Raw genomic sequence first — 26,484 nt, 5'->3', positions numbered from 1 at the left:
ATGTAATAATAATAAAGTCAAAAACAAGCACCAATTTTTTTCTTTTTGATCATTCCAAAATAGATACTAATTATCAACTCTTATTATCGTCTACCCACATTGTAAATAATGGTACAAATACTATTTACTTAATGACTTAACAATTGACCTAATATATGGTAAATCCTGACTGACCTTCCAAACCTCCAAATATATCTCCACTTCTACTTATTAGTCCTTGCCTTCTAAAGGCAGGGATTAATGTTTTTAATCACTTATTTTGTATTAATACCCACCTTGATATTTGTGCACACACTCATATTTCCTACTTAACCTATGATCTGCAGAAAGTTAGTCATTAACTTAAATTAATAGATTTTTATTTCCCATTTTGTGATTGGTAATCTTTCTTTCTATTGGGAATCTTTTTTATTTTCTCACTAGAAAAAATACATATTTTAGGTATTCTTCATAAAGCCTTTATTTCTTTCCATGTGTTGTGTGCCTATAGTTAATATGATGCATAGTCTTTAACAAATAGGTGTTTGCAAATGCAAATGGAAAAGATGATATGCGGTGACTAATTAGGGAAGTACTGTACACTTTTCATAAATTCTTTGGGGTTTTGGGCAATAGCCAGAAAAACAAAATCTGGTTAACTTGTCAAGGACTTTTGAGTTGACTCATCAACCATTTCCCTAGGTTGACTTGTCAAGGGTTTTTTAGATTAACTTGTCAAATTTATCTAGCCCTTATTTTGTAAGTGATAAAAGCTTGTATAAAATGGCTTAGGGTTAGGGATTTCATTATGTGTGATGTGATAGTAGCTTCTTGCAATTGCATTAAGTTGTAAGGGATTACAAATTGTAATCAAGTTGTAGTCACTAGATAAGAAGAATATTGGACTCGCAATTTGGTGGATGTAGCCCAAGGATTGGGTGAATCATGTTAAATATTTGTGTCTTGTGTTTCGTTCTGTATGCTTTATTATATGGTGATATTGGTTATATTTTTGCATGTAACTATTATTTTTGTCTCTTTAAATCCTAACAAAAGAATGCAACATTGATGATTTTTTCCTTGCATAGTCTCCTATAAACAAGTGTTTGCAAATGAAAATGGTAAATAATGCATTTATTTTAATTTCTCCCCCACATTTCTATTTTCTCTTCATACTTTCTGCTCAAAATTCTATGACCCACAACTTTGCAAAGGGGTGATGCCTTGATTTTTTTCCATTTTTCAGAATCTTGGGTAAGCAACATTCCATCATTTCTATAAGTTTCAATTTGAGATTATTCCTTTTTTATAATATTAATTTTTTCCCCATACAGAGAGTATTATTTCCAAAGAGATTTGGGGCTTGAATTTAGATATTGAAAATATTTTTCCAATTTTACCTACCACAACAAAGGCATTGTCAAACTAGACTACCACTTCTTTTGTAAGATGTTATGGCTTTGTTTGATGCAACTAATTACTTATTTGAGAAGTCTATCATTTTGACATGCTTGTAAGGAACTAATTTACCTTTCTTTATATGTGTTTACTTATTGAAACTAAATAATATTTTTGGTTACTTCTAAAGGTTGCCTTGAATTTGAAAATGTTGGGTCTTGTTTTTGGTCCTATGGTGGCACTATTCTCCTTGTTGTTGATTCTTATTAAGCATTGTCACGGATAGACAATTTCTATGTATTCACCTATTTTGGAAATCCTTTTTACTAACCTAGACTTGGAACAACAGAGAAATATTTCTTCAAAGCTTAGGAGCAATAAATCTTATATGACCATTTTTAATATTTTCTATTATCTCTATTTTTAAAACCTTAATTTAGTAGGGGATATAAGAATTCTCATACAATGATTCAATTTCTTTGTTTCATGGACATCTTTTCTTTTACCCCATAGAACCAAATGCAGACCACCAAATATTAGTAGCACGCCTATTACATTGTTCACTACATTAAACTACTATCAGGGTGCTAAAAAAATATTGTAGCTAATCATTATATAAATTTTACAATATATTAGATTTATTTCATTTAATTTGTAGATTTAATTCTACGAAATATTTTTTGAACATATTCTGTGATTTTTCTTTTCTAATGCACTGTATTCTAATGACAAATTATCTTGTATGATTTGAAATGTTTCTACAAAAAAACATTTAATAATTTCAGATTTCCATGATCCATATCAATGTATATATTCTTTTTGGGATCGATTGCAATGATTTAGATCATGCTACATGATCTACATTTTTTTCTGTCATGAATCCTAATGATGGATTTGTTAGAGTGAGGTTGTTGTTGCACCAAAAGATCGATATGCCAATGCCCAATATTGTTATGCCTTACCTGGAGATCCTTGGAAAAAGGATAAAATACAAACCATTTTTAAAAAAATGTGAGTGCACATGACAACATCATACACGGATCACTTAGATCACAACAAAAGACTTAACCATCATCTCGGTAACCAACAAATCTCCAAACGCCACTTCCTAAACTAACACACACACAATAGGAAATGGAAATCCAAAATGACAAACACACAAAGAATCTAAGATCTATCAAAGCATGGAAAATTAAGTAAACACAAAGGGTACTATAATCACCAAAATTTGATCCCCAAAAACCAGTGGAGATGCCCCCTCTTTTTCACACAAGGACTACAAACTGACAGATTCTTGCATGAAGATGTTTAGCATGCCACACAAGGAAGTACCTTTTGCACAAGGATGTGCACCAAATAGCGTGAGAAGGTACTTGGCCAAATAGCCAAAACAACCAAAACTAGTGTTAGGTTTCATGCTAAAAAGTGCCAAATGCCATGCGAGGAAACCCAACACACCATGCAAGATCTTGCATTCTCGTGCAAGAAAGTATGATTTTGCATGAGATTCCAAGACAACAAGTTATAAAAGAAGAAGGTAAAAAGCTAAGTAACAAAGTTCCTCCACACCAAGGAGTATTGGATCCACATCTTGAGGCAAGGACACTCGAGCAATAATTGAAAGATAGAAAGCTAGAATCTAAATCTAACCAAGTAAGCATAGAAATGAAGGGAAAGTATAGAAGGAAACATTGTAGTGTACTAAAACAACATCCCAATAAATAGAAATAACATCGTAATGAACAATTTAACCAAACTAAGTACGCAGTTCCTCCCAACCATAATAGCATCATAAGATCATCATGGGCCCTAGCCATCCCTTGTGCATAACATCCCAAGCTATCAATTAGATCATCGATAATATCATATAAGGATGTCACTACTAAAACATGCTACAACATAAGCATAAAGAAATCTAACATGCTAGAAATAAAGCATAAGATAATCTTACAAATATGGATAAAATCATCTATCATATGCTAACCATCATAATAAGTAAATGTGTCAATAACTAACATCATCTAAACATGATATACAATCATTCTAATGAAAGCATAAATCACAAGAAAGCATACTCCTGAACCTGAAGTACCAAGTGAAAACATCCAGCAATGGTCATAGTAGGACAAAAGTCTATCTCTATACACCAGTCCCCAGTAGTGGTATACATAGCTACTCCTCCTAACCATGTGAAACTCGTAGGCCCACTCTCACCATATTGATGGAGATAATGATCCAACCAAAAATACACATAAATCAAATGTCAATAGCTAACACAAACATTAGACAGTATGATGACTGAAACCAAGACATAGACAATGCATAAACTATAGGTCCTAGTCAGACACTCAATGTGCTACTAAGTAGGGGCTGACATCATGGAGAGTTGCTTGGCATCCAAAAGCCCAAGCTTGGACCATGCAGATCCAACTCCTCAACGAAAGGCTCTAACACACCACATATTTTTATTATCTTAAGTTTCATTACCACCCAATATTTTATTTAGTTATCACTTAATTAAAACTTCCTTTGCCAACCCTCTAGGCACAATGATCACTAGGCTATGAGATAGAAGCCCCCTCCATATGCTACCCTACCCTACCCATGCTCATCCAACAATGAGTGCCCATAGGCATGCAAATTCTCAACCCAACCCTAATGATCTTAACTCTCAGAAGTACCATGGAAGATTGGGACTCACAAGTCACTCAAAAAATGTACACGCACATAATCATGTGTGGTGTACCACCATCATGAAGACCATAACACAAGGACTAGATGAGAACACAAAGCAAAAAGTCACTCAACTGAAAATAGACTTGGGAGGATGGATGCAACATGTATCCTAATGCAACACAAAAAGTGCAATAAAGGTCTGACAGACATCCCAATGACTGATCCAAGTCCATGACTAAACTCATGCCAGGAAAACTCAAGAAAATAGGGTAGTATGCAAAATGAGGTAAAAACCCCAGAAATGGAAAACTTTGAAATTTAAACCTATTTGGTCCTTGGATACAAAAACCCCCAAAAATATAATAATGTTTGGGTTCAAACATCATATGCAAAAACAACCAACATAATGGTGCAAAACCCCAAAACGCCATCCCAAAAATAGGAAAAATTTTCATCCCTAACCAACGAGGTAGAACTAGTAAACAAAAATGGAGGAGAACACTAGTTCTTAGCCTCCTAACAAACTACTACCAGAAACAAAAGTTGAAACAAAGTAGAAACAAGAAAATGGGAAAGCCCTACTTGATAGCAAAAGGGGCTAAAACTGAAAATAACACAATAAAATAAATTGCCTAGTGAAACTACCAAAAATCATGGCAAAGCAAGGTCTCCCTAAGCTAGATCCAATGAGACTGATCTTGCAAAAATCCCACTCTCAGAGCTCTTAGAACAAGCAAAAAACCAATCCTTTAGGAACAAAAGTGAGAAAAGTGAGAAAACAAACCCCTTTTCAAATACTTATGCACTTTTTAAGTGAATATTTAATTAGGGAAAATAGCTAGTTAGACTAGCTAGACTTTGAACTGACCCAAATGAAAACAGGTTATTCCTCGTAACAGGAATTCACCTAAGGCAAGACTGCCAAAAATTAAATTCAAGAAGATTTAAAACCTAAAAACCCAAAATCACAGAAAATCACTTAACAACTTTCATGATAATGTGAACCTCTAAATGTACAGACATGCTCACAAGTCTAATCACATAATGCAAATGAGTTTAGATTTAATAATCACCAAAAGGTTTAATTAAACAATTAAAATAAGGATACGTTGACCATACATGGACGACATTGGTAAAATATAAATAGTTGAATCACTAACTCCATGTGCCACTACTAGGAATATAATTCCTACACACTAAAATACATGATCAAGTGTAATTGCATATAATATCATAGCTAAAGCAATAATGCATTAAATACCTAATTAATCCATTTACATCACTTGGGTTGGCATAAAGCATAAAGAGACAAGAATGAAGTAAATAATCATAGCATAGAATCCATCACATAGCATAATAAGAAATATATCCAAATACCAAATAATTAGATATCATCATAGCTCTACTAGTCATCTCAAAATGACATCAACATGCAAATATGATAAACTAAACATCATAGCAGTATAGCATCTATGATACTAAATCAAAGTATACATTTGACCCTAAGGTCATCTCAAACTACATATAATAAGAGTATCAAGTATCTCTCGAATCAAAAAAATAGACAAGGTACATACTACAAAAATGAGAGGCACTACATCCTGCCCCACTAGCATAGGCTTACTCCTGGAAGCCAAAAAAATGATAGGGGTACAATTCCCTCAATTGTGTAGCATCTTCCCAAGTTGCAGAGGTCTCATCACTCGGGTCCCATTGGACCCTTACCTGCTTAATGTCCCAACCTCAAAAGGTTAGCCTCCACTACTATAGGATACAAATGGGCTCCAAAGTAAGTTGTCAATCTGCTACCTACAAAGCATCCCAATCAAGAACATGGGTCACATCCAAAATATACTACTTCTAAACATAAACATGAAAAACATCATGGATGTGCGATAGGCTAGGTGACAATGCCAATTGATAAGAAATATGACCAATCCTCTCGAGGATCTCAAATGGTTTGACAAAATGTGGCACCAACTTAGAGCTTTACCCATAACAGATGGGGCTCTTCCTCAGATGCACTCAAAAAACACCCTGTCACTAATAGAAAAGTGACGATCCAACCTATGGGCATCTGCATGTACTTCTTCTACCTGTCCTGAACAGTAACCAAATGCTTCCTAATGAGAACAACTTGCTACTCCATATCCTAAAGTACCTCTAGACCCAAAAGAACTTAGTCCTCTAAGTAATCCCAACTCAAAGGGGTATGGCATGGTCTACTATACAAGGCCTCAAAATGTGACATGCCAAGAGAACTATGATACTTTATGTTGTATGAAAACTCAAAAAGGTACAAATAGTCCTTCCACTTCACCTACCTATTCATAACATACATGCAAAGCATATCCTCTATAACTTAATTCACTCTCTTAGTCTGACCATTGATCTTTGGGTGATAAGCTGAACTAAAATTGAGTTGTGTGCCCAAAGCATATTGGAGAGATGTCTACATTGCAGAGGTAAACATTGGATCTCTATCTAAAATGGTTAGACAAGGAATCCCATGCAAATGAACAATATCCTCCAAGAAAACATGTGTTATAGAAGAAGTTGTGTAGGATTCTCTCATGGCTGAGAAATGTGCTACCTTGGGAAACTTGTCCACCATCACAATGATACAATCATGTCTCTATGATGACATAGGAAACCCTATGATAAAATCAATAGATATCGTATCCCACTTCCACTTAGGAATAGTATGTGGTTGCAAAAGACCCGCTAGATGTTGATGCTCTACCTTCACTCTCTTACACTCAAGGCATCTACCAATAAAATTAGCAACATTGTGTCTCATCCCTACCCAAAAGTACAACTATTTAAGATCAACATGCATCTTCTTGACACCAAGATGTGTGAAATACGGTGCATGATGCACTTTTGACAAAACCAAGGTACGAAGATCACCCAACAAGTGTCACAGTAGTCCATCAAACTCAAGAAAATAACCTGAAAATCTCTCCTCAAGGGTACATCTAGACTTGATCTCTTCCCTCGCCTCCTAATACCAAGTGTCACTAGGCAAAGCCTCCAAAGTTATGGCCTCACAAATCCACTTCCAATGACAATATTGATACCTCACATCGCCTCCTTCTCAAGGCATCTATGATGACATTCTCCTTCCCTTTAATGTAGTGAATATCAAAGTCATACTCACACAAGGACTCAATCCAATGACACCACTGTGCATTCAAGTTTGGTTGAGTAAAGATATATTGCAAGCTCCTATGATTACTATGCAACTCAAACCTATGTCGTAAAAGAAAATGCCTCCAACAAACAAGGGTGTGCACCACGGCCATGAGTTCTAAATCATGAGTGGATATGTTAAGATCATGGCCCTTGAGTTTTCTAGACTCATATGCAATCACTCAACCATCCTACATCAACATTGCACCCATGCCTTCTAACGAAGCATTTGTGCAAACCATGAAATCACCTACATGATTAGGCACTGTAAGGACTAGTGCACTGGTAAAACACTCCTTAAGAGCATTAAATATTGCCTCACACTTGTCTGACCAAACATACTTCTTCCCTTTTCACTAAAGAGAAGTTATGGGTTGAGCTACTTGTGGGAAATTCTTCACGAAGCGACGATAGTAACCCACCAATCCCATGAAACTACAAACTTTTGAGACATTAGTGGGTACCAGCCAATCCATGATAGCAAGAATATTCTCTGAATCCACTGCAATTCCATCACCAATGATGATGTCTCCCAAGTACTTCACCTCTAACTGGAAGAACACACATTTACTCAAGTTTCCATACAACTTATGGTCTCTCAAATACTGCAATACATGACATAAATAGACTTCATGCTCCTCAATAGTCTTTGAATAAATCAATATGTCATCCAGGAATACAATGATACACTAATTCAGGTAAGTGCAAAATCCTCCATTCATCCAACTCATAAACATTGATGGTGCATTGGTTAACCCAAACAGTACAATCATGAACTCATAATACCCATACCATATATGAAAAGTTGTTCAATGAATGTCAGTCTCCTAGATATGAAGTTGATGGTATCCAAACTTTAGATCAATCTTTGAGAACATTCATGCTCCCTTCATCTGATCGAACAAGTCATATATCCTCAACAAAGGATAATGATTATTCACTATCACCTTATTCAACTGTTGGTAGTCAATGCACAAATGCAAATAACCATCCTTCTACTTCATGAAGATGATTGGTACACCCCACAGAGATACACTAGGACAAATATGGCCCTTGGCCAACAATTCTTCCAACTACAATCTAAGCTCACTCAACTCCTAAGTAGTCATGCAAAAAAGATCTCGTGAAATCGGCTCTACTCTTGGTACGAGATCAATTTGAAAATCAATGTCACATTGTAGTGGCATACCTAGAATCTCCTTTTGAAACACATCAACATACTCATGAAGGAGTGGGTGATCATCAAGTGTCATTGTATGGCTCTTGGCTTCCTCAACATCACTGATTGACACAAGAAACAACTAAAAACCTTTACGCACACTCTGCTTTAGATGATTAGCTGAGATCATCCGAAGTGAGACTTGTCTTAGGACTCTCAAAAGTTCCACCTACCCACCTATGTCATCAACACACTATACCATCTTATAGTGGCAATCTATATTTGCTTGATGGGTGGCTAACCAATCCATGCCTAGCACAATGTCATACAATCCAAGAGGTAGAATGCGTAGAGCCACTATGGTGGTGAAGTTTCCAAAATTCAAAATACAACCACTAACTAAAAAGTCTACAGCCACCTTGGAACCCATGGCTAACTCAACCTACCACCTATTAACCTAACACACTACCACTCGTCCACATCATTGAATAAGAAATGGTGATATGAAAGAACCAGAATATCCTAAGTCAAATAATACTAAAGATGAAATAGCATGCAATGTACCTGTAGCCTCAAATATTGTACCTTGATGATCCAGTTGATAGTTGTCAACCACTGCAAAGACTCAGTGATTCCTACCAGCATCTCCTATAATAGGCTAAGATCTAGCTACACCCTTACTAGATCTTGCAAATGGTTTGATGGAACACTCAAAAGTGTTAGAATTAACCTCAGACATAATTAACAAGTTACATGCAAATATAACTAATACCAAAAAATAGTAGATCACATAATAGAAAATACAAAACACCAAGATTTAACATGGTTCACCCAATCCCTAGGCTATGTCCACCAACAATAAGTCCAATATTATTATTATCCAGTGATTACAACTTGATTACAATCTGTAATCCCTTACAGCTCAATATTGCCACAAGAAGCTACAATATCACCATTCATAATAAAATCCCTAACCCCAAGCCTTTTTATACAATCTTTTGCCACTTACAAAAATAGGGCTAGAATAATAGAAAAATAGTAGCTGACACCTTTTACAATATAAGGGCATTTTTGGCTTTGGGGGAGCTGCCCACAAAAACTCCTATGGGGGTCTTGCCTCTCAACCCCATCCTATATTGCTATAGGGAGCGCACCTAGGGCACTACTGCTTGACCCCATCTTGGGGGAACTACCCCTAAACCCCTATAGAAATAATATGGGGAGAAAACCACACTAAATAAACCTTTGAGTCTAATTAGGCTCCATATCACAACAATCTCCCACTTGGAGATTGAATAGACTCCACAATAATAACCTCCCACTTGGAGATTGATCATAGCACTGCTAAACATGTAGCTCCCATTGGAATATCAAACCACCCTGGACTTTGTTGTTCTTTTTTTTTTTTAGTCGAGAAGACCAAATGAAGTCAAAGAGGAATTCAACTTCTCCCTTGTTACAACCTTTGTAAACATATCTACTACATTATCACTTGTATGTATCTTTTCTAGCTTTAACTATCCATCATCCAAAACTGACCAAATGAAATGGTACTACAACTGTATGTGTTTTTGTCTTTGAATGTAGAGCTGAATTTTTTGCAAGATGAATGTCACTTTGACTATCTATAAACAAATAATTATCCTTCTAAGGGTGTCCCAATTCTTCTAAGAAGAACTGAAGCCATATCATCTCCTTGGCTACCTCTATAGTAGCAACATACTCTACCTCTATATTGGATAAAGTATTAACCTTCTATAACATAGAAAACTAGCTCACGACTGCCCCACCAATAGTAAATACATAACTTGTAGTACTCTACCTGGTATCAATATCCCCTACCAAATTTGAGTCAATAGTATCCCTGTAAAGAAATAGTAGAGCCCCCAAAGTGTAAACACTTACTAGATGTTCCTCTCAAATATCTAAGAATCTATTTAATTTCATTCCAATGCTCAAGTCCTGGATGACTCATATACTTACTAACAACTCCCACTACATGTGCAATATCTAGGCTAGTACATACAATAGCATACACCAAGCTTCCTACAGCTAAATCATAAGGTACCTTAGACATCTTATCCTCCTCTTCTTGTGTCTTAGGACACATCTCCTTAGTTAACTTCAAATGACTAGGTAAAGGTGTGTTGACAGCTTTAGCATTCTCCATAGAAAAATGTTGCAACACCTTCTCAATATAATTAGCCTGAGATAATGTCAATTTCTTGTTCCTCCTATCTCTACAAATCTTCATACCAAAGATTTTTTTTTTTGCCTCCAAATCCTTCATAGCAAATGAATGTGCTAACTGTTCCTTTAACCCCTTAATGTGATCCATGTTAGACCTAGCTATAAGCATATCACCAACATATAAATATAAAATAATGTAGCTATCATCATCCAACCTCTTAAAATAAATACAATGATCTGAATGACACCTGCTATATCCATGCTCATGCATAAAACTGTCAAATTTTAGATATCATTTCTGAGGTGCTTGCTTCAAGCCATATAAACTTTTCTTCAATCTGCACCCTAAGTTCTCCTTACCTTTGACCTCAAATCCTTGTGGCTGAGCCATATATATCTCTTCATCCAAATCACCATGAAGGAAGGTGATTTTAACATTAAGCTACTCCAAATACAAATCTTAAATAGCCACAATACTTAAAACAATGCGAATAGAAGTCATTTTAACAACAAGAGAAAATATCTCATCAAAATTAATGCCCTTTTTCTGTGCAAATCCTTTTACAACTAACCTAGATTTAAATATTTTCTTACCTCCATCCTCTTCTTTCAAACTATAAACCCACTTATTCTGTAAAGCCTTTTTACCTATAGGCAATTTGCATAAATCTCATGTCTTATTTTTCAACAAAGAGTCCATTTCTTATTTCATTGCAGACTCCCACTGAATCTTTGTATCCACCTGCATAGCTTCATCATAACATTCGGGTTCAAGAGCATCAATAAGTAAAATAGAATACAAGGAAGGATAAAATATTTCTAGAGGTCTACTCATCCTTGTCGACCATCTAACGTTAATTGGGTTGTGTAGTATTTGTTGTTTTGGTTGTTGCACATCATAAGAAATTGTTGAAACATCAACTTTTGGAGTATCATCCAACACTACATAATCATTTTCTTTCTTATGTTTTTGTGATAGATCTTTGTACAACACTTTCTAATTAGAAATGACATCCTTGGTTCTTACAATTTTACAATTTTCAAAATTCCAAATCCTATAAAAAAATTCATTAATGCCATATCCAACAAATACACATTTTTTTTACTTAGCTTCCAACTTGGTTATATTTTTAGAATCTATATGAGAAAATGCTTCACAACCAAAGGTTTTGAGAAAAGAATAACTCACCTTCTTACTAGTCAATGCTTCCTATGGAATACCACAACCCAAAGGAGTAGAGGGACCTCTATTAATCAAATATACAACAATATTAATAGCCCTTGCCCACATGTTTAAGGAAAACCTTGCATACAACCTCATGCTTCTTGCACACTCCATTATAGTCTTGTTCATGCATTCAGCCACTCTATTTTCCAGTGGAGTCCTTGGAATAGTTTAGTGTCTATGAATACCATTAGCAAAGCAATAATATTCAAATTCATAACTGCAATACTCACCACTATTACCAGATCAGAGACATTTTAATTTCTTTCCAATCTCATTTTCAACCAAGAATTTCCATTTCTTAAAAGTTGAAATACATCAGATTTCTATCTAAGAAAATAAACCCATACTTTTCTAGTTGCATCATCAATAAATGTAACATAATAATGAGAGCCACCAAGGGAAGATACCTGAGTTGGTCCTCATACATCTATATGCACAATCTCTAATTTCTCACTTTTACTTTCCTTCCCAGTCTTCACAAAACTCATTCTCTTTTGTTTTCCATATACACAACTTTCACAAAAATCCATATTAACACATTTTAGACCTAATAAAATTTTCTTTGAATGAAATACTTTCATACCTTTCTCACTCATGTGCCCAAGTCTATTGTGCCACAATGTTGTATTAGAATCTACAACAACTATTTGTTCTCCCTACTCAATTGTAGCAACTTTTCCTGAACAATCATAATCAAATTAAAAGGAATAATATGACCTGTACAAAGATATAAGGTGCCTACTTTCACATCTTTTACTACTACAAAAGAACCTTTTGAAATCTTCCAATTTTTATCATTAAAAGTAATTACACAACCCTCATCAATGAGTTTCCCTACTAAAATTACATTCCTACTCAGCCTTGGAACATGTCTTACCTCATGTAGTAGCCAATGATTCCCATTCTACAACTTAATCTTAACTTTTCCCTTTCCAACAATTTGACAAGATTTATTATCCCCAAATAAACAAGCCCAAAATCCTCTTGGACATAATCAATGAAATAACCTTTATGAGGTGTAGCATGAAATAAAGCACCAAAATCTAAAACCCATGAATCATCAACACTTTCTAAAGATAGAAGCAAAATAGCCTCTTCAGATTTGTTACTCACCAAATTTGCCTCGTTGTTCCCTTCTAGTTTATCTCCTTCATTGTTCTTTCAAGTCTAGCAATCTTTCTTCTTATGCCCTAATTTCCCACAGTACCAACAATCTCTCAATCCTCTGGATTGAGACCTCTTCCCCTTTGACTTTCCTCTTGATTTTCCACAATTTCTAAAATTATTTCCTCTCTCAATTGTTCTACCTCTACTTTGTGTGTTCAAAGCACTTCCTAATGTAGATCCACTTGAGGTTTTCCTATGAGTTTCCTCACTCAAAATAACACTGATCACATCATCATATTTTAGGGTAATAGATCCAGAAACAAAATTACTCATAGTCATTACTAAGCCATTCCAGCTTTCAGGAGAAAAACACAAAATCAAGAGAACCCTAATTTTTTCATCAAAATTGATATCCACAGAAGATAATTGACTAGTGATAGTATCAAAAACATTAAATGATCCACAAAAAATCTTCCTTCTGTCATTTTCATATTAAATAAATGCTTCATGAGAAAGACCTTGTTTGAAGTGGATGGATTTTCATACAATTTTGCAAGGGTTTTCATCAACTCTTTTGTTGTCTTCGCTTTTGTAATATTAAATTCCACTGATGGTGTTAGGCATAGTTGAATGCTTCCAAGTGTCTTTCTATCTAAAACATCCCCATTGTCATTTGTCATCGATCCCTGATTCTTGGTTTTTCCTTCCAATGGCTTCCATAAATCCTTCTGATAAAGATAGTCCTCCATTTTCATTTTCCATAACTAAAAGTTCTACCCTTTAAACTTGTCAACCCTTAGCTTGCTCTTGTCTGCCATTGCTCCCACTCAACTGTAAGACCTTCCTACAGAGGATTGCTAAAAAAAAAATGATGACAATCTGGCTAAAAAAAAAAACTACCAACCTGGCTCTGATACCACTTGTTAGGATTAACCTTAGACAAAAATAACAAGTTACATGTGAATATAATTAATACCAAAAAATAGTAGATCGCATAATAGAGAACACAAGACACCAATATTTAACATGGTTCACCCAATCCCTAGGCTATGTCCACTAGCAACAAGTCCAATATTATTATTATCCAGTGATTAGAACCTAATTACAATTTGTAATCCCTTATAGCTCAATACTACCACAAGAACCTACAATATCACAATTCATAATAAATTTCCTAACCCTAAGCCTTTTTATACAAGCTTTTGTCACTTACAAAATTAGGGCTAGAATAATAGAAAAATAGTAGCCAACGCCTTTTACAATAGAAGGGCATTTTTTGCTTCAGGGGCATTGTCCCCAAAAACTCTCGTAGGGACATTGCCCCTCAACCCCACCCTGTACTATGATAGGGAGCACATCTAGGGCACTATCCCAGGACCCTACATGAGTGCTAACCCTTGGCCCCATCTTGGGGGCATTGCCTCCAAACCCTCGTAGAAATAATATGGGGAGAAAACCATGCCGAATAAACCTCTAAGCTTGATTAGGCTCCATATCACAACAAAAAGATTTATGGCTGGGCTGACCACAAGAATAATAGTTCCCTACAAAGTTGGAATCTATCCCATGACCACCCTAAGGAGTGTTAAGATAAGGTGCACTAACCCTACTATGTTGAACACTCTAAGGAGGATGATCCTGGTGAGATTTATGTCCTCAGTTTTGGTTATCTCCTTGCTTACCTACAGTATTAGAATCTTGTTCACCCTTGCCCAAATTTTTTTTCTTATTCTTATGGTGATAACCACCTTGAGAGGTTCTGACTAGGCTTGGTCCTTCCTAGAAAAATGAGTGAACTATACATCCTACCCCGAATCCCTTGCACTTTGGTTTTGAGAACCAAATTTGCCACTGAAACCTCTAGCTAGACTTTCCTCTACAATACGTGTCTTCTCTACAACAATAAAAAGAGTCCTAGGATGATGTATACAAACTTCTCCAATAAGGCCATCCTTAAGGCCTTAGATGAAATGATGAGGTAGGAGTAATTCATCATGATTGTAACAAGAATACTGCCTAAGCTCAAAGAACTGGATTACATATAAATCCACTACCATGTTTCCTTGTTGTACCACATGGAACTCATCAACATGAGCCTCCTTGAACTGAGGAGATAAGAATCTCTCTCAAAACCTCTCCTCAAAGATCTCCCAGGTGAGATCTACAATGTTGATCTAGAGCTTTTGCCCCTCAATATTCCACCATATGGATGTGTGTTCCCTCAATTGCATAATTGCACAATGTGCCCTCAAATTGGTTTCATATGGGTACATGGTGAAGCAACACTCCATGTCCAATAACCAAGTTTGTACCTTGATGCCACCTCCCTTACCATCATACAATGGTGGTTTGGATTGATGAAGAGACTTCATGATATCCAACCTGATGGAATATTCACTGTTGTGGTCCCTACGACCTCGATGATGCCCTGGACCACCTAGTGGAGTATAAGAAAGTTCACATTCACGTTCCTTTTCTCTATGCTCCAAATGATGGGAATCCCCATGATGAGATCCTTCCTCCTAGTTATGATCCTTTTGGTGCTCCTTAACACGAGGGCCCAACTGAGCAAGAATCTCTTGAAGCACCGGCATCAATGCTCCCACGCCATTCTGATTAGCATTATTATCCCATTCTTCCTCTCCTTCTTGGTGTCCCTCTTCCTAGTGTCCTTCTCCATGGCTAGTACTATGGGTACCACCCTAACCACCAGGTCTATGTGCAGGAGGCATCACTATGGGAACAACAAGACAATGTTAGAATAGCCGAGTCATGAGCATAAGAGTCAAAACCATGAACTAACAGGATAACAAAATAGAAACCATAATAAAATAACACACAATGGAAAACAAAACCATAGTGGATGCATAACACAGAGATCCTAATGTTGCAACATGGGCTCTGATACCAAATGTAATGCCTCGCTTGGAGATCCTTAGAACAAGGATGAAATACAAGCCAAGATAATTTTGTTTTTAAGCAAGTATAAGTGCACATGACAACATTATACATGGATCACTTAGATTGCAAGAAGAGACTTAACCACCATCTTGGCAACCATCAAATCTCCAGATGCCACTATCCAGACTGGCACACACACCACAAGAAATGCAAATCCAAAATGTAAACAACACAAAGAATCTAAGATCAGTCAGAGCATGGAAAATTAAGTAAACCCAAAGGGTACTAGAATCACCAAAAATCAATCCCCAAAAACTAGTGGAAATGCCCCCTATTTTTTGCACAAGGACCACAGACTGAAAAATTATTGCATGAAGATGTACAACATGCCAATGAATCTAACCATGTAAGCATAAAAATGAAGGAAAAGTATAGAAGGAAACATCGTAGTGTACTAAAACAACATTGCAATAAACAAAAATAACATTGCCATGAACAATACAACCAAACTAAGTATGCGGTTCCTCCCAATCTTAAGACCGTTATGGGCCCTAGCCATCCCTTGCATGTAACATCCCAAGCTACCAATTAGATTGTTGATACTATCATATAAGGACACCACTAATAAAATGTGCTACAGCATAAGCATAAGGAATCTAACATGCTAGAAGTAAAGCATAAGATAATCTTACAAATACAGATAACATCATCTATCATATGCTAACCATTATAATAAGGAAATGTGTCAATAACTAACATCATCTAAACATGATATACAAGCATTCTAATGCAACCATAAGTCACAAGAAAACATACTTTGAAACTTGAAGTACCAAGTGAAAACATGCAACAATGGTCGTACTAGGACAAAAGACCATCTCTATACACCTGTATCCAATAGTGGTATAGGTAGCTACACCTCCCAAACACATGGAGCCTGTAGGCCCACTCCTGTTGTGCCGATGGAGATAATGATCCAACCACAAACACACATAAAAAAAAAATCCATGGCTAACACACATGCCAGAAAGTATGATGATTGGAACCAAGACATAGACAATGCATAAACTACAAGTCCTAATCAGACACTTAATGAGCTTCTAAGTAGGGGTTGACATCATGGAGAGTCACTTGGCATCCAAAAGCCCCAGCTCAGACCATGCAGATTCAACTCCTCGATGGAAGGCTCTAGCACACCCCATCTTTTTATTGTCTTAAGTTTCATTATCACCCAATATTTTATTTAGTTATCAGTTAATTAAAACTTCCTTCACCAACACTCTGAGCACAATGATCACCAAGTTATGAGATAGAACCCCCCTCCATATGCTACCCTACCCTAGCCATGCTCATCCAATGATGAGTACTTGAAAACAAGCAAATTTCCAACCCAACCCCAATGATCATAAATTTTAGAAGTACCACGGAACATCAGGACTCGCAAGTCACTCGACAAATTTATGCATATGTACTTGTGTTTCATGCACCACCATCACGAAGATCATAACACAATGACTAGATGAGAACACAAAGTAGAAATTTAGTCAATCGAAAATAGACTCGAGAGGATGGATGTGACATGCATCCCAATGCAACACAAAAAGTGCAATAAAGGTCCAACCAACATCCAAATGAATGATCTAGGTCCATGACCAAATTCATGCCAAGAAAACCCAAGAAAATAGGGTGGCACACAAAACAAGGTAAAAACCCCAAAAACTAGAAAACTTTAAAATTAAAACCCAAATGGTCCTTGGGTACAAAAACCAAAAAAATCCAATAATGCTTGGGTTCGGACACCATATGCAAAAATGGCTAGCATAATGGTGCAAAACCCCAAACCCCCATCCCAAAAATGGGAAAATGTTCATACTCGACCAATCGGGAGAACCAACAAATAGAAACGGAGGGGAACACTAGTTCTTTGCCTCCTAAAAAACTGCTACTAGAAATAGAAGTTGAAACAAAGCAGAAACAAGAAAATAGGAAAGCCCTACCTGATAGCAAAAGGGGCTGAAACTAAAAACAACACAATAAAATAAATTTCCCACTAAAACTGCTAGAAATAATGGCAAAGCAAGGTCTCCCCAAGCCAGATCCAATGAGACTAATCTTGCAAAAATCCCACGCTCACAACTCTTAGAATGAGCAAAAAATGAATCCTTCAGGAAGAGGATTTTAGAAAAGCTCTCCAATTTTCTCATTTGCAAAATAGAAAAGTGAGAAAACAAATCCATTTTCAAATACTTATTCACTTTTCGAGTGAATAGTCAATTAAGGCAAATAGCCAGTTAGACTAGCTAGACTCTGAATTGACTCAAACAAAAATAGGTTATTCCTCGTAATAGGAATTCACCTAAGGCAAAGCTGCTAGTAAATTTGGGAAGATTTAAAGCCCGAAAACCCAAAATCACAAAAAATCACTTAATAGCTTTTGTGACAATGTGAACCTCTAAATGCAAAGACACTCTTACTAGTCTAATCACATAATGCAAATGAGTTCAGATTTACTAATCACTAAAAAGTTTAATTAAATAATTAAAATAAGGATATGTCAACCATATAGGGATGACATTGGTAAAATATGAATAGTTGAATCACTAACTCCATGTGCCCCTGTCAGAGATGTAATTCCTACACACTAAAACACATGATCAAGTGTGATTGCATATAATATCATAGCCAAAGCAATAATGCATTAAATACCTAATTAATCCATTTACATCACTCACACTCACATAAAGCATAAAGAGACAAGAATGAAGTAAATAATCATAGCATATAATCCATCACATAACATAATCAAAAATATGTCCAAATACCAGATAATCAGATATCATCATAGATCTATTGTCATCTCAAAATGACATCAACATGTAAATATGATAAACTGAACAACATAATAGTATAGCATCTATGATATTGAAACAAAGTATAACACTCAACCTTCAAGTCGTCTCAAAGTACATATAATAAGAGTATCAAGTATCTCTCAAATCAAAAAAATAGACAAGGTATAGACTGCAAACACGAGAGGCACTACAAATACAACCACTCAACTTATAGTACATAGGAGGTGGTTAAGCTCTTGTCACAAATCCTAAACGGAGCTCACAAAAAATTTCCAACAATCTCCCCCTTAGCGTTACCCAAGGGTCTGAGGATTCAAACCTATGACCAAGCTCTAATACCACTTGTTAGAGTGGGGTTGTCGTCGCACCAAAAGACTGATATGTCAATTCTTGATACAACCACTCAACTTATAGTACATAGGAGGCAATTAAGCCCTTGTCACAAATCTTGAGGAGAGGGATAAAAAAAATTCCAACATGATCATGTAGTATGATAAATGTTACAATCGATCCCAAAAATAAAAATAAATATCTCACAAACAATTCTAGTTATTCACAATAAGAACAAAACAAACAATTCAAACTTCAAAAGGTAAGACCCACCTTCCTGAATGCAAAGTTTCTCCTAAGAAGGAGAATGAAAAAATAGCTGAGAAAACAATAGAGACAGGGTTGAATGTAGCCACAAATAGATTCCCTCTTTTTTGAATGCACCATAACCAAAAAGTAAATGCTATTGCATTGAAAAAGATTCTATGCACAAGTGACTCCTTCAATTAGCAATCTACACAAAAAAATTCAAACCAAGTGGCTCAATTGATCAAAACACATCAATTGTAGAAAAATCAATGAAATCCACTCACCACAAAAACAATAGTCACAACCCCACTCTAGCTTAAAATCCATGATAATGCAACAAAATCCTTGTCTAAACTTATTATCAAGTCAATAGTTTAGATGAAGCCAAGAAGTAACATGATTGTTGTCAGGGACAATGGGAGTAGATTCTTTTTCAATGTCTCAACCTACATGCACAAATTTTTTAGTTAGAACTTAATGGTATAGTTGTTATAACAAGGGTTCCACAGATATGCGAAAAACTTCTTACAACGAGATGAGTAAAAGGTAGAAAGAAAATAAAAAATACCAATTAGAACCTGTACTATCATAGAACAATTGTTAAGAGGTAACTGTATCTAGTAATAGTTTTATCTAAATTCCCCTCATGTAAAAAGTTAGGAATGATCTTTTTTGAATTAGGGTTTGGTGAAGGCCAAAGTTGGCTTAAAGCAGGACCTTGCAGGAGGCTCATGTCCATGGCTCCATACACACAAATCACTACACCCGCAATATTGAATTGGCCATGAACACAATTCATATCTACTTTCTCCATTTTGCAAAGGAAAAAAAGGGCAACACTCATTAAACCAATAAACCCAATGCATATAATAGAATTTAATATTAAGTCAATCAGATTTCCACAATCCATATTGATGTTATTTTTTTGGGGATTGATTGTATAATAGTTTTTAATCATACTACATGATCCACCATCACGATGTAGGAGGGGAAAGGAATTGAATATTTCATTAGAAAATATCTTGATGATAGATCACATGGTATGATCCTAAAAATTGATGTTAGAAAATTGTTACACGATCCATCCTAGAAAGAAAAAATAACAAAAATCAATATTTCAAGAAGTAGAAAACACTTACACAACACTCACCCAAAACCCCATGCCATGATGAAAATAAATGTAGGTGCCAAGCTAGGCAATGTTGAAGAGAAGGAAGGAGATGTTTCCTTCAACCCTTCAATAACAAAGCTTGAAATGCACAAATTCTTCAATAAAATATAAATAGAGCATCACAATTCTAATTTTAACTCTTCTATTATCAATCACATAAAAAATTCAGCTAGAAATGAACTAACTCACCAAGGGAGAGCACAAGCACTTGAATTAACAAAGATAAACTCGCCTTGGGTAATTCTTCCCTACATTTTCCCAACAGAAATTTAAACAAATTTAAGTTTATAACATTCCCTGGAGTATCCAAGAAATCTTATATCATGTTCTAAAATATTTTAGACCAAGACTCCAATTGAAATAAAATGCTTCACACATTATCATGGTGTGCTTTGGGGATGGTTCTCATGTTGAATTCAAGTTTTGAATTCTAACATTTCTATCATGCAAGAAAAGTTTACAATTTTAGAGGACTTCCTAGATTCCCCCCATTCCCAAATTCATATACATTATGATTTTTGCAAGTCTATCATCAGAAAGATTATGATTCATAGGACTACATACTTTTCAAGGAATAAGGCAAAAGGGTTGAGTACCAAGCCCCCAAAGGCCTTGGAGAAAGATACAAAAGTAAGGGGATATGTACCCTTTGCCAATTCATTTCCCATGAGAACACCAATCAAGACAAAAGAAATGTGAGAATCTACAAGGATGCGTAAGTGGTCATGTCATCTAAGCCAAGTAGGTAATCTCCCTTAGTGTACATTTTCAGAATGATATTTTCCACTCTTACACAATCTCTCACTAAACATGTGTGTTTGTTAAAATAGCTTCATTTTCATTGATTGAATAGTAAACTAGAAAGGTTTGCAACTCTATAATGGAACATGGGGATGAGGGGTAAGGAAACACTAGAACCATCTTCTTCCTGGATGAAGGGAAACTAACCTTTTAGGTCTAATTTTAGAGTACTTTTTCTTGAGGAATTTCTTGTTATACTAATTAATTGAAATAATTAGAACAAAAGATAAAGAAAACCTTATTGGTTATAAATTTCAAGTTTTATTAATATATACAATTTGAATATTATATTATTGCATTTGTATAATTGCCCTATCAAGATCTTTTCTGTTGATTGAATCTATGTTTTTTGCTTTGTAGGTTTAAGGTGCTAGATACTTTAAGATGTTGGTTGGAACAAGATGTTGTCATTCATGTGTCTCAAATGCCTATTAGTGGATAAATTGATAAAAGCCATACTATATTCATTGATGTAATGCTTGGGAAGTTAGGGTTGTTGTACTGTCTAGAGAGAAATGGAAAACTACTAAATCCAATCTTTGGTTTAAAACAAAAAATCTTAATAGAAATTCCTATTTGATAAAATCAAATATCTTATAGAAATTCCTATAAATGCAATCAAATCAAATGCACGCTCTCAAGGAAATGAGAACTAAAGAAATAGATGATGACAAGCCCGTGGAAGAAATTGTGTAAGATGTTTAACTCATCCAATTAAGAAGTGACCTCATTTTTATTTAGTAACGATGTGAGGATAAGATAAACATGGCCAATGGTATGGTTTGGTAAATTCTTCTACAATGAGATATGTTAAAGTGGCATTTCTATTAAGTAGACGATGACAACAATTCAAAGTATGGTAGATTAAGACTATGAAAATTATCTCCGTGTCACTATAATATTCTTATATGATGTTTTGATTAGAATGAATGATGACAACACAAAGTATAGTGGCTTAAGTTTAGGGCCTGTTTGGTTCCATGCATAGGAATTGAGAATATGAATGCATAGTGAGAATATGAGTGGCTATTCCAATAACAATTATTCTTTGGAATTGACATAATTAGGAGAAAAATGAGAATATGTATTCTCATTCCCTATTTCAATTGGCACACCAAACGAAAAATAGAAAACATATTCTTAATTTCCTATTCCTATTCCAACAACTAAATAAACCCTTGAGAAAGATTATTTGTTGTTTTACTCTTCTTCTTATCTAATTACTTTTTCCAAATCAAATTTTATACAAGTAAAATTTTACCAAACCATTGTTGAAAATCAAAGAAATAAAAAATTCTTTATAAGAAATAGATGACGACGAACCTAGTAGATTTAAGATATTAGAAAGATCAAATTTCCACAATCCACTATATTACATTGATTTGTTTATGGACTCAATTGTGTAAAGATGTTTACTATCAATGTCACACTATGTGATCCATCAGCAAGATGAAAGATTTTTACCATCACTTTGTTTTGCATCTCTTGCTCACATGTAATGTGATTCGAAAAATTGATGGTAAAAATCTTTACACAATCGAACCCCGAAACAAATCAATGTAGCATTAAGATATGTTTTATAATCGGAGTCTAACAAAATGATGTCTATTTTTCAATCTTGCAATCGGTACTTAATAAACCCTACTTCATTCCCTGTCTGCTGCATCCGCATCATGGGCAACAATCTACTCTTCTCCATACCTCTGCCGCGCGCCCTGTTTCTCAAAACCCTAACCCATTTGCGCTCTAATTTCTCTGTTCTTGCAGAGAGCAATAATGTCGCCAACAGCAACGATGCCCCTTCACAAAATCTCTTCCTGCACTTCGTCACCACCAGATTCGACATCTCTTCGGCCGACGCTGCAAAAATGTTGAAAAGGCAACCCTCACTTGGGCGAATCAAAACCCTGGACAATGTTAAAGATGTCGCGTCCATACTCAGCAGATTTGGTTGCAACGAAGATCAAGTCGCCAGCATAATCAGATCTCAGCCCTCGCTTTTGGTGACAAGTGGGGAAAGAGTGCTGGAGCCGAAGCTTCAACAGCTAAAAGATTTCGGTATGTGGGGCGAAAATATAAGCGAAATCTTAACTCGGTTGCCGTGGATCTTGACCTCGAAGCTGGAAGTCCTCCGCTCCAACTTTGAGCTTCTCAGGACTGTACTCCCCACACAGGATTTGCTGATCAGAGCAATTAGGAGGAACACCCTTATTCTTGGAAAGAGCTTGCAGGAAACCTTCAAACCCTCTGTTGCCTTTTGGGAGGATTTCGGCTTTCGTGGAACAGAGCTCACCCTGTTTTTGTTGATTGATCCTTGGATTTTGACCTGCACTTCTCTCTCCCCCGAGAAGTTTGATCTCATTCGCAGGATTGCCGTTCCCAAAGAGAGCAACATGTACAAATACGTTGTGAGCATAGTCGCCTTGAGTCGCATCGAAGTGTCGGCGGCCAGGATTCACAATCTTGAGCTTTGCGGCCTCTCGCCTGAACAAGCCCTGCGAGCAGTTAGGGTTTACCCTAAACTCCTGGAAGTGTCTGAAGAAAACATTAAGAAAAAGATGGACTTTGTGCTCAATCACGTGTGACTCTCTGTAGACTTTGTGGCAAAGCATCCACGCATGTTTGCAATGAGTTTGGACAAGGTTATCCGGCCCAGGTTTTCAGTTTGGCAAAATCTGACAGCAATGGATGGAGCAGAGAAGTTAAATACCACAATACTTTACGGTATCTTGGCCATGTCGGAGGCTAGGTTTATTGCCCGGATCATACAAGGGCACCCTGCATCTGCTACTCTGCAGACTGTTTATAAAAATGCCATTGTTAATGTCTCAAAAGAAGTTTGTTAAGATAAAGAGACGTTAAATTTCTTAGCATTTGATGTTTCTGACCCTGTTCTTCCCCAGAGCAATTTGCTTCATTTGTTTACCTGATGCACAAACTACTGACCCTGCTTTCGGATTGTTATTGCTTTTCTTTCCAGGTATGCTTCCTCTAAATTCTCTGGTTTTCATTCCAGGTATGCTTCTAAATTCTTTGCTTTCATTGAATGCCAAAGTATTTGTAGGTTTTCAACATGTTGAAGATAAAATTGTATACAGATTGCATTTTGAATTCCAGTGTCATGTCATTTTTATCTCCGGCACTATTCATGTTAATGCTTGTTTTACATTTTGACAAATATTTTTTTTATGATTTATTTGATCTTAGAGATCTTCTGGAATTTGTTTAAATAAATATTTTATATTATAATATTAATCAATGTGTGATCAGCATTTTTGTAACGATTATGTGGATATTACAGTAATATATTTTTCAGTATAAAATGAAAATTGCAATGATGAGCTGTAAAAATATTGTACAAAAGTTTAATATCTAGAATTCAAGCAATAAGATGAGCATAAGTTGGACAAAGAGAATTATTAATTTACAATTTTAGAAATTATATAATAGTATTAGTTATTGGGATTTTTTATAAATTAGGATGATTGAATATGACGAAAAAAGTCAAACATGATTCTTTTTCAAATTCACAAAAATACAGCAAAGTTTTCTCAAAAAAATTGTTGTTTTCAATCACAAAATATAGAGATCATGAAGATCAAATGCTAAAAGTTTTAAAAAAAAATCAGTGTTTTTGTTTTTTTGAAATTTGGTCAATGATCCAATTTGAAGGGAGGATAGCCGTGCCCCAATATGACTACGTTTAGAATCAACTATATGTGTTTTGTATCAAAGATTTGAATCCCCTATTAATTTATTACTTAGCTAACAAAGATAAATTCCTTAAAATTTGATGATGGGTCAATTAAGAGATAAGCATTGATTTATTGCTTAGCTAACAAACAAATTCCTTAAAACTTGATGATGGGACAATTGAGAGATAAGCAATGAAAATTCTTGAACTTAATAGATCAATGATATATAAAGAAATGCTTTTCCTCAACTTGATGGATCAACTAGAGCTAATAGATCAATAATTTTTGTAATTTTTATAAACTTTAGTCTGCTCTAAAATCATCTAGTTTATTATTTTTATTATAGTTTTTTTCTTTTCATTTTTCTCTTTTTCATTTTTGTGTTATTGGACTTTCATTTTTTTATTGTTTTTTCTTGGTGCCTAGCTTCGATTTTTATTCTTATTAATTGTTGTTGTTTAGTAATTATAATATTATCTATAGTATTATTATAATTACCATCATCTTTATTATTATTATTATCTTCTTCATCTTCATTATTATTATTTTTCAAATCTTTTTTATTATTATTAGTGTATTTTATTTAGTTTTGATGATTCCTTTTGTCTTGGCCTTTGTGCCCCTCCCCCATCCCACATTCTATTCACCTGACATTTTGATATATACTTAAGTTAGTCCATGACAACTCTCTTTTTTGTTTTGTTTCTTGGAGCTCTTTTCATCTTGATGATGGACCATAGAGTGTGATTCAAAACGTTGATGCAAAAATTATATACACAATCAAATTCAAAAGACTACAAAAACTCAAAATCTATTTGAATTTTAACCTCAATAATACTTTTAGCAAAATATTCCAAACTAGGTAGGACCTATTAAATCCAACAAATTTCTAGCGTATTTTTGAATTTAGTCTCATATGAATTTGTCTTTTGAAGAAGGTTGTTCTATTGGTAGTTCAATATTTGGACAATTATTTTAAAGCTTTTCTCTTAGTTGTTTTAGGCCCATTTTTTTTTAGCATACTTTGGTTTAAGTTTTTTGGTATTCCACAGTGCTCTAGATATTTTATGATTTTGGTCATAGTTTTTAAAATTAAGAAAAAATACTCATTAAAAATATTATAAGTATAAGAAATAATTAATGAAGAAATATTTTTAAAATAAGATATTATTTAAAGTGTACACATAAGATCCAAATGGTCATAGTTTTATATTGTACTCAAAATGCTAAAGATGCTTGAATTGAATAAAATAATGTGAACATACAAGGAATTGTTGATTTGAATGATTCATTTAGATGCAAAAAGTAGGCAATGCAAACCTAGATTAAATGCCCACACAAAATTCAATAAATGATGATCTAAAGGAAATTATAATCGAATTGTTATTATTCTTGCTTTCTTTCTTCAATTCTCTATCAAACCACTTCCAAAAGGATATACAAGGAAATTATTTGGGGTCTTCCATAATCAAAAGTATAAGATCTTATAGATTACAACATCATTTATGTGAATGGGTGTGAGAATCTTTAATACTATATTTTCCAATTTCCTCTTA

At 35.1% G+C, this 26,484-nt stretch overlaps 1 protein-coding gene and 1 pseudogene across 1 annotated transcript; one reads left to right on the top strand and one right to left on the bottom strand.

The window, feature by feature from the left end:
• Nucleotides 1-1,800: 1,800 nt before the first annotated feature.
• On the bottom strand, nucleotides 1,801-21,198 carry LOC149553593 (WAT1-related protein At5g47470-like; annotated as a pseudogene).
• A 1,466-nt stretch (nucleotides 21,199-22,664) lies between these two features.
• LOC149553592 (uncharacterized) lies at nucleotides 22,665-24,106 on the top strand. The gene has a single exon (XM_089789013.1). The coding sequence runs from the start codon at nucleotides 22,832-22,834 to the stop codon at nucleotides 23,816-23,818; it is 987 nt and encodes a 328-aa protein (XP_089645139.1). The 5' UTR covers nucleotides 22,665-22,831; the 3' UTR covers nucleotides 23,819-24,106.
• The last annotated feature ends 2,378 nt before the right edge of the window (nucleotides 24,107-26,484 follow it).

This window comes from Cupressus sempervirens, chromosome 6, assembly GCF_028749045.1.
Source record: "Cupressus sempervirens isolate cs-2001-9-10 chromosome 6, ASM2874904v1, whole genome shotgun sequence".
Lineage (NCBI taxonomy): Eukaryota > Viridiplantae > Streptophyta > Pinopsida > Cupressales > Cupressaceae > Cupressus > Cupressus sempervirens.
The sequence above is the reverse complement of the archived record's forward strand: the minus strand, read 5'-3'. Positions and strand labels throughout refer to the sequence as shown.

Coding starts and splice junctions, on each gene's coding strand:
- LOC149553592 (XM_089789013.1), top strand. CDS start 22,832: ATGATGTCTATTTTTCAATCTTGCAATCGGTACTTAATAAACCCTACT.